At 35.2% G+C, this 9,944-nt stretch overlaps 1 protein-coding gene across 2 annotated transcripts in view; it reads right to left on the bottom strand.

The window, feature by feature from the left end:
* Positions 1-1,020: 1,020 nt before the first annotated feature.
* Positions 1,021-9,944, bottom strand: part of LOC137017020 (uncharacterized) — a 62,426-nt gene continuing 53,502 nt past the window's right edge. The window contains exons 9-11 of one of the 2 annotated variants that reach the window (XR_010894540.1): positions 4,462-4,522; positions 2,584-2,619; positions 2,108-2,207 (exon numbers count right to left, since the gene is read on the bottom strand). Coding sequence is in view for 1 of the 2 variants with exons in the window: in XM_067380909.1 (XP_067237010.1) it covers positions 2,116-2,207; positions 2,584-2,619 (128 nt within the window). In the remaining variant the exon portion in view is untranslated. Of the gene's footprint in view, positions 2,208-2,583; positions 2,620-4,461; positions 4,523-9,944 lie in introns of both variants that reach the window. The other variant, XM_067380909.1, reaches the window with a different exon arrangement.

The following is a 9,944-nucleotide window of genomic DNA, read 5'->3' as shown; positions in this document are numbered from 1 at the left end:
TATCCCTAGGCAATCATTTCTCAGCGCTGCAAAAAATACAGTATATAACAAATGGTTACAAAGAAAGTTGACAATCACAACGTGAAATTTCCCTCATCTAAAGTAGCCTACATGGTACTGTTTTAAGTTTAAAACCCCTGTAAATTATTCTTTCAGCTCTCTCAGATTTTGACTGGTGTGTCATCAGTTTTGCTACCTAATATTGTCATTGTTAAATGTTTTGAGAAATGTGTCTTTGTTTTGAGAACTGAACAAATGGTTTGGGAAACTGGACCAACTGAATCACTTATAATGTATTAGCAATCGAGAAAAACTAAAATATGTTTAGATTCTTACCCCAACTCTGCTATTAGTTTCTGTGATCGGATCATCGGGATCTCCGTATTGATTTCATGTTATTGGTTCGTCGGATGGCAAAAATAGGCTACCTTTATCCATGATGAAAGTGGAGCGGGCGGTCGCTGAATCAGCTCGCCAAAAAATTACGAAAATTAATCTCAGACATATTCGGATGGGACTACATTTCTCACAGGACTTCTGAGTTAGCCGGGAAGCAGTAATTTCCGATTCACGTACAAATATGGAAAAAAATCGTAAGTGAACTTGGTTGCGCTGTGTTTTTGACTCTCAAAGAACCGGTTCATAAGAGTCATTTGTTAATGAATCACACTGGGCGCGCTGCGTGCAACCATCATGCACAGTTTACTGAAAGACGTGCTTTCTTGCCATTAGCTACTTTGCGTTACGCAATTTTTTTAGTCATCATATTGAAGTGCCGCTCCTGAAAAGCAGTACTTGAAACACTGCTTATTTTATTCTGTTATAATTTTGGGGTGGCAAAGCTTTTTCTTATGGTGGCAGATGCCATCCCGGTAGAACCCCCTGTCCACGCATCCGGCCTCTTTGGCGCCCCCTAGCGAGATTGCGCCCTTAGCATTTGCCTATACTGCCTATATAACGGGCCGGCTCTGATTTGTCATTACAATCAACACAACTAGACAATAATTCATGTTAAAAGATTTATTAGGAAGCAAAAGCTGTATCAGTGTTTGTCCACTAGAGGACAGAAGAGATCAGACATTAAGATCAGCAGTACAGCAATATTCATCAATCACATGCTTATGAAAAAATAATAAAACACAAGAAACAACAATGTGGTATCATGTCACTGAGTATTAGTATCAGTATTCTGAACAAAAACATTTTTTTTTTTCATTTTTTGTGAGAAGTACAGTAAGGCGTAAGTACTTTAAGTGCTTCAGCATGAATATAAAGACACTATAAATTCAAATATGCATTAATAAGCTTCTGAAAAAATAATAAAACTCAAGAAACAACACCACTATGGTATTATGCAAAATGTACTTTTCCATTTTTTTCGAGAAGTTCAATAAGGCTACTTCAAGTGCTTCAGCATGAATATAAAGGCACTATAAATTCAACTCACATTTACAATCAGACATGAAGATTCACTTCACATCTTTGATATATTCAAGCATAAGAACGCCATAGAGAAAAATAAGCCATACATTTAAAACTTAATAATAACCAACTACTTAAGTCGACGTTCTTTTTTTATATTTCTTTTTATGTTTACAATAATATTGTCGCTGAATAACACTGAATGGTTGAAGCTGTTTGTCTCAAACACACTAATGAATTTCTACACATGAAGAGAAGGTCATGTGATCTCAAAGACATGTGATTAGTTCTGAACATGAACGTTATTCTGGCACTGGTGTTAATTACATAAAACATCAAATTCAAATACTGTGGTAAAACATCTTATGAAAATCATACTCCTCAAACTCACTGTTGATAATCACACAGTCAAAGCTGTGAGACTCACACTAGTATTGTGTAACAGAGGTACAGGTATGAAGAGTAACATTATTAAATGATAGAAGAAAGTGTTTGATTACTATGTTTCTTGGTTCATATAAACCACATACGCTTTTTACATGCAGGTTCATCATCTCAACAGACACGAGTTCATTTCTCTCTGTAACTGGACGGATTCTAGAGGATTATGAAAGCAGAAATGTGTTTTTGTTGTTGGAGATGAAGTGTTGATGATGTCAGAGTGATTGACACTGGTGGGCGTGTCTAATCTCATTAAAGTGGACTATCCTGCTCATTCACTCCATCCCGATTCTCTGCTTTCATCTCTACAGTCACTGATTCATTCTCTCGTTTTTCTGTGGAGTCTGTCAGAAAATACACAGACAATGACAAATTAAAAGAGATGATCTGGATTCAGTCATATTATACGAGACATCAAAACTAAAGTCAAGCTTTTACATGTATAAAATCATGTTTACACAGACTGTCAGAAGTTCATCTCACTTATTTGACTAGTTCAGTCTGGTTTAAGCTCTTTTCTCACAAATGAACATCATATTGTTCTTGTGAACTCAAGCATCTACTAAAATAAGCAACTAAAATATAAAGTTAATTTAAACTGTTTGAAATCTGAAAACTGAATGAAAAAACTAAAGTGAATAAAAACTAAAGTGAATGAAGTCACATCTCACACATCAATCATGATCACGCTTTAAATATATTCAAACGACAGAATCTCACCATTCATCAATGGTTTCCTCTCTTCATCTGTGACAGCTGCACATAGAAACAAAGAAATACAAGAAAAATGTTTCCATTAGACCAAGTGTGTTTTTGCATGTAAAAAACCCATGAATATGTGTTTGACATTTCTATATAATCATCATTCAGATGCTGATTTATCAGTGTGAAACAGACAGTTTGCTGTTTCTGGAGAGAAGAAAACAAACATTTGTGCTTCATCTACAGAGCACTGATATAAATAAATGCTGAAGCAAATTCACTGAGGTGATGCAGCAACTTAAATCATTCTGAAACTTTAATCATTAATTCAGCATTATGTGTGTGTGTGTGTGTGTGTGTGTGTGTGTGTATATATTATATATATATATATATATATATATATATATATATATATATACAGTGGCGGACTGGGACAGTAAATCAGGCCGGGAATTTGACTCCACCCCAGGCCACCTCTGCTGCTGCAGTCACCACCACCAAATTCATGTGTCCACCAGCCTGCTAAACTTATAGGGTAACCCTGTTGATGTAACAGGTAGACTACCATTCATAATATGAATGGATAAATAAATAAACCCTCAAAAACTCACTAGGAATAGGCCATCTATACTACCACACCAAAGACAAATATAAAATTGGCTTACACATTTTAAGAAGGGATAATAAAAGATACATATTCACATGTTAAAATATTTATATTTTATATATTTCCAATGCTCAACTCAAGTATATCAAAAGTATCAGAAACACAAACAAAAACAACACAAACACAAAACAAACGGTTCGGTTTGTTTCATAGTTTTAGAGTCACGGTTTCGGTACCATTGTTACAACGGCGTTGTATGTGCTATATTTATCGAAAAACTATACTTTCAAAAATATATATATTTTCTCATATTATTTAGAATATTCTAACTACAAAAAACAGCACAATTAAATATAATAGATTAAAGATACAAATAAAATAAACTGACTTCAATTTTTTTTTAGCGAGGTCTAGCATTAGTTTTTAGGTACAGAAATTGAATAAAGTAATAATGTAAAACAGCATTGCATTTTGGACTATACATTAAAGATTATTCTTTATTAAAGTTACAAAAGCTTTTTAATCAAGAGCAGTGAGTGATTTCTTCGTTGTTGCTGTTCAATTAATATAAAGACTGTCACTTTAAGAGAATGCACTGATACACTACAGTGTTCGTATTTAACAAGAGTGAATGGTTTGTCCACGGTTTTATTTTATTTTTTTCATCGCTGTTGTTGTAATGTCTGGGAACCCAGAATGTTCATCCATCAACAGAAACATATATTAACTGAACCCTGATTGTTTTACGTGTTATTTATATTAAACCATATTACAGATGCTTCGTCAGATTTAAGTTGAACAGCGGTCCGAGCGCGTGCCGAACCGAGTGTGGAGAACCGAACGGATCGATTTTTTTCCCCCACCCCTGGTAAATATTATGTAAATGTAATTCTGACCGACCTGTTCCCTTACCGGCGAACATGGCTGGGATTTTGCAGCAACTTGCTGCGTCTGTGGCAGGGGCGATTCTAGGATTTTGATTTTAGGGGGGCTCAGCCCCCAATAAGGGTATGATGAAAAAAATATTATTTGACTATTAGGGTAGGGTGGTATGCTACTATCTCCCCTGTACCTCTCCCCTGTCAGTCAGAATGAAATGATAGAGTGTCAATAATGTCAGGAGTCAGGACATTTGTGTTTATGCTTTGACGATACCACTGCTTTTTCTTATAAAATGTACAGGGAAATTGGCAGACAATTAAAACAATGTCAGGGTTCAATGACTGAAATGAATCTTGGGAACACAGTGGTATTGTGTGTGTGAGAGGCTGTCTACGTTCTATTCTCACCTGACTGTTGCTCATTTGCAGACCTACTCCCGCACGACAATAAAAAATGTCGTATATCCATCTACAATGAAATATAAATTATTTTAGTTTTTTAGCTTTTTAGCCTTTATAATCAACAATACGGTTGGATATTCATAAAGTCACCCCATGAAAATTGATGTCATTTTAAGTATTTTAACTAACCAGCTAATATTCATTAAGAATATAGACAAACCATGTATTAATGTAGTTGTCTATTGGCAATATGATTAATCTGTTCTATATTTATTTCTATTTATTAAAAATAACAACATGAATTATCAATTTGCCACTTCTATAAATCAAGTACAAATCTAGTATAAATAGTATAAATCAAGAAAATCAAAAATCCCTTTACTCTACGCTTACTCTAATTTATGTATCATGACACTCCTCCTGATTCATTATTACTTAATACAAAACTATATTTAATAATACAAAACAAAATAACTCCACATTCTCTCTCTGGGCCATCTAGTGCTTTCAGACAATGATGTGTGTCATTTCTGTGCATGGCTGCATAATGTAATGTCAAAATACATTATAATATGTCTGTAATTGTAAAAAGTAAATTAAAATAAATCATGATCGTTTTCTGAATCTAAAGTATGTTTTCATGGGTGTTAATCACTTCATTTTTGTAGGAATAAAAAACAACTATCACACAAGGGCTGAAGGTGAACGCAGCGAAACGTATTGGTATTGGATGAGAAACCGAGCCGTCCCGTGTGCTCCCAATGCTCCAGTAACATTACATTATGTAAACTGCAATGCATTTATGACAAAGAACTGCACCGATGCAGATGTAATATCATAGCATTAGCAATCTATCAATAAATGCACGCACACACGACACACACCTTGTGCTCTCTTATGTTCGCTCTGCTCGGCGCCACTGCAGATTGAAAAATGCGCTAAATCCAAGCAGACTCAGATAAGGGGAGGAGCCGAAACTTGACGCAGCTTGCCGCCGTTTCAAATGAGTTTTTTAAAGGGGACTGAAGCGATCAAAAATTTATTAATCAAATATTTTTTTTAGGGGGCTGGGCAGAAGTTTAGGGGGGCTGAAGCCCCCTAAAAAGGGCCTAGTGACGCCCCTGGTCTGTGGCCAGGGCTTTTCTCCTTTTTATGCGTTCTCTCTCTGCTCCTCCTTTGCGTTTACGCTCCATTTTTTGCACTATTTTTCAAGATAAAGCCTGCCTCTGGATATAGCCAATTAGGCAGTGCTTCGCTGATGTTGGGTCATGTGGTGGTGTCATTTTCACTCCGCGATCGCCTGATTCGTAGATTCATAAGTGTGTCAATTAATTCGCAGTTGCATACACGTCAGTCTGATCGACAGCACAGCGGCAGCCGGCAGGCCAGAATGACCATCAGGCCACCGGGAAATCTCCCGGTGCTCCCGATGGCCAGTCCGCCCCTGTATATATATATATATATATATATATATATATATATATATATATATATATATATATATATACACCCTAGGCAATGTTCCCTCTAAGCTGCGCGCACTTCTGATGCCGCGCAGAAAGAATAAATGCCGCGCAGGGAACAGACGCAGACGCGAAATGTGTGGGGAAATCCATTTAATTGTAGTTTAAATGAGAAATAAGTGCATTGCTCTGGTCAACCGCTATAGAGATATTGTCGCTAAAGAGTTAGAACCGGTAACCGGTTTACAGGTTTCATAGAGAATGGTGTGAGCGAGCCTGAGCCAAATCAGTCGCGGTAAGAATACCCTCATGTTTGCGGACTAAATAGCTCAATACGAGAGGCAACGCGAAATGCAAAGACATGTGAAATAAAACGTCATCACAGGTGCTGCGTGCAAACGTGTGTATGGTGTTGGTTTCATGGATGTTAGGATAACTATTAAAGAGTTCACATGTTCACTTGTCTTGATTTTTTTATAGCTATTATCTGTTAAATGCTTCAGTTTGTTTTCATTTTATAATAATATAATAGTAAAACAAGTTGAAGCAAACTGATATAATATATCGGTTTAAATAGAGTTATAACCGATATATCAGTTTTAATAGGCCTACTTCAATTATCTTTATATTTTATTATATTATATTGTAAGCCTAATAAAGCCTTGCCATTAAAAAGTTTGAAACCCCCTGATATAGAAAAATCTTGGATTCAACAAACATTTAATTTTGATGGTTTAATGCTGTCTATTGCTAATAATTGACTATACAAAAACACATTAAGGTTGTCCCAAACCATCTCAGTGTAACTGCTCATATTATTATTATTATAAAGAATTAAACTGTCCTGCGGGAGATTTTTTAAAATATAATTTCTTAGTAAAGACTAGTTAACACAGCACTGTAAAAAGAAAAAGAAAAAAGAAATAAAAGTCACCTAACATGCTTAATTTAGTGACTGAACTGCTTGTTTTCGAAAATGATTTAATATATCACTAAGTTAAAGTTAGAAGTTACAATTACATGATGAAACCATTTTTTTGTGTGTTTACGTACACATTACAAGTTGGGTATAAAGAAAATTTTTGCTCAGGTGGTCAAAAATGTCCACTCAACAGAGAAAAGTTTTGATCAGCAAGAAAAAAAAAAAAAATAGAGGGAACATTGACCCTAGGTAGTCAAACCTAGGGAAGTATGAGGCTGCCTGTCACTTTAACGGCAGTAAGTTTTGGAAGATCATTTAGTCCATCTCTGCAAGATGGACATTTCAGGATAAGAGATGGACTAAAAGATCTTCCAAAACTTACTGCCAGATTCTGGAAGATAAATTCTTCAAACAGTGGTACAAGAGGATGTGGTGCTGGTCCTTCAGGAGTCACTCTCAAGCTGTCTGTCTATGAGGCCTATAAAAACCCAGTCTTCATGTACTTTATAACACTTCAGCTTGTGATTCTTATTTTAGAGCGGGTCATTTTTTAGGATTCTTTAGCTAACCTAAGTCTCTGAGATCCTGACACCTCACACTTCTGAAGACTCCAGGTAGGTTTCAGTACTGGGAAATGGTGGCGCTGGAGACTAAAGGGTTCCTGATGGTTTCACACTTAATTCTTCACCTTAATTCTTAATTATTTTGCAGTTAACGTGTCTTTTCTTCTCCAGCTGTTTTTGTATGACCCCGCTGACCCAATGAGCATTTCACTGTCCAATGGTCATGCTTTAACTTTGCAATTTCTAGTATTACATTAGTATTGCGTCCTTCTCATGAGTATTTAATAATTTTTAATAAGAGTTAAATCTCTTTTTTGGCTCATTTTATCTGTAAAAGAAAACCTGCCTAATAATTCTGCACACCTGAATATAGGGCATTTTTCATTTCCAGCCTTCATGAACAATTATATATCACTTATAAATGATTAAAAACAATATTAATAGTAGTTATTAAGATTGATGTGGATTGGAATTGGTAAAATGTGCTTGGAAAAAAAAATATGATCAGAAAATCAACTTGCCTAATAATTCTGCACTCCCTGTACAAATGACCAATAATCAATTGACATTCTAAACTAAATTCGAGGTCATAATAACATGGAGTCAGATAAAAGATTATTTGGAATTAAACTACTTTGCCACGCTGAAAAGACCGAACGCACAAGAAACCTTCCCCGCCCTGTAGGAAACTGCTGTTGGACCATTGGGCGGGCCTTACAGCCAAGTGTTGTGAACTAAGGACTACAATGATGTCAACTCAAAATGGCCGCCCTCAACCTCTGAATCAGCCAATAGCGAGTCTGGAAGAGTGGAGTCACAGCAGCACAACACCAATAATTTAATGTTATTCTTAAAAAAATCATTTAAAAGACAATGAAACGTTTTAATATTTTAATTTATTTTATTTATATAAAAAAATAGTATAGTATAGTATAGTATAGTATACAAAAATTGTGCATTGTGCAAAATTATCACAAATTAGTATTGATGGTGTGTAGTGTTGCTTCGTCAACGCAAATTATGACTAAATATCGTCGTCAATGAACCTTTATCACGTGACGAAAACGAGACTAGACGCAACGTAAATGCTGGTCATGTGACGATGACTATAATTAAACGTATAATGCAATATTGCTGACGAATAAAAACGAGACTAAATGTGGTTTACAAAATAAAAACTATGCTGAAATGTCCCTTAATTTTCGTTGACCAAAACGAGACGAGACGAAATATGTAGATTTCACGTGCTCATAACTTTATGAAAAATGCACAGATCATAGAAAATGCACATCATTATTTAAAGCAGATTCTTACGATTCTTACAAAATGAATCCAAAATCAACATAATTTATTGCGTTGTTCACAAGATATTACACAGGAAATGATTTAACATACTTGGCTCATCTTTCCGGGATGCAGTGTGTATCCAATGTTCCCGGACCCATCCATGTTCGTTTTCCAACGTGGAATAACACAAAATAGGTATCATCTTAAAGCTTAGAATCTCATCTTTTTAATGCATCTAACCGTTTAACGAGTGCTAACGAGTGCCTCTAAACCAGAGTTTACCGCCCGTGGGCGCCATCTAGCTGCAAAAAAAGGAATAACACTTTATTTAACTATACTTTATGCCACAAAATTTGAACCAGATGCAGCTCACATGTAGGAGAGCACCACCAAAAATATTTTTTCTCTGATCTTATTGCTTTCCTGAGTTTCCTGAGTTTTCCATGTCAAAAGAATAAATAAATAAATTTTAAAAAAATATTTTTTTTTGTCTTTTATCAGCAGTTTTTCAGCATGAAAATGTCCAAATGTAATGTAATTTATATTTTCTAAAACATTAAAAAGTGTTCTATCAAATGACCTTTTGACTCTCCTTGCTACAGTTTTGGAGTTATGAGTCTTTACTTTTTTGTGTGTCGCTCAGAAAAAAAAAACTCTAAAAAGGCCTTCAGGTCTTAAAGGGTTAAGAGACATTAAGGCATTATAAGGTATTATCTAAAAGGTAACAATAATCTAATAATATAACCTTTTTTGAAATGGGTTTGGCTAAAAGAAAATTTTGGTTTCGTCTATACTACTAGGTAATTATACTATATTGACTGGGTTAAATAGAATTGCATTACTAGAAAGAGACTAAACAACAATTTTCATTGACTAAAATTAGACTAAATGTCATCAGTTTTCGTCGACTAAAACTAAACTGAAATAGTCATGGATAATTCTGACTAAAATAAGACTAAAATGCTCAGACTTTTAGTCAACTGAAACTTGACTAGACTAAAAAGAGTATGAACATGACTAAAACTAATAAAAACTAAAGTGACCGCTTGACACAAAGACTAGACTAAAACTAAAATTAAAACCGGCCGCCAAAAACAACACTAATGGTGTGGAATCTTTTTCTATTGATGTATGTCTCCTCATTTACAGTTAGAGCAATGATGTGTCATGAGTTCAACGGCTCCAACAACTCTAGGGAAGCCCTCAGTCAACATAAAAGTGGCTTGATTTTGCCGCATGGTTCGATGGTCAGTT

Source organism: Chanodichthys erythropterus, chromosome 3, assembly GCF_024489055.1.
Source record: "Chanodichthys erythropterus isolate Z2021 chromosome 3, ASM2448905v1, whole genome shotgun sequence".
In the NCBI taxonomy this organism is placed as follows: Eukaryota; Metazoa; Chordata; class Actinopteri; order Cypriniformes; family Xenocyprididae; genus Chanodichthys; species Chanodichthys erythropterus.
Note: the sequence above shows the minus strand (reverse complement) of the source record. Positions and strands in the feature narration are given on the sequence as shown.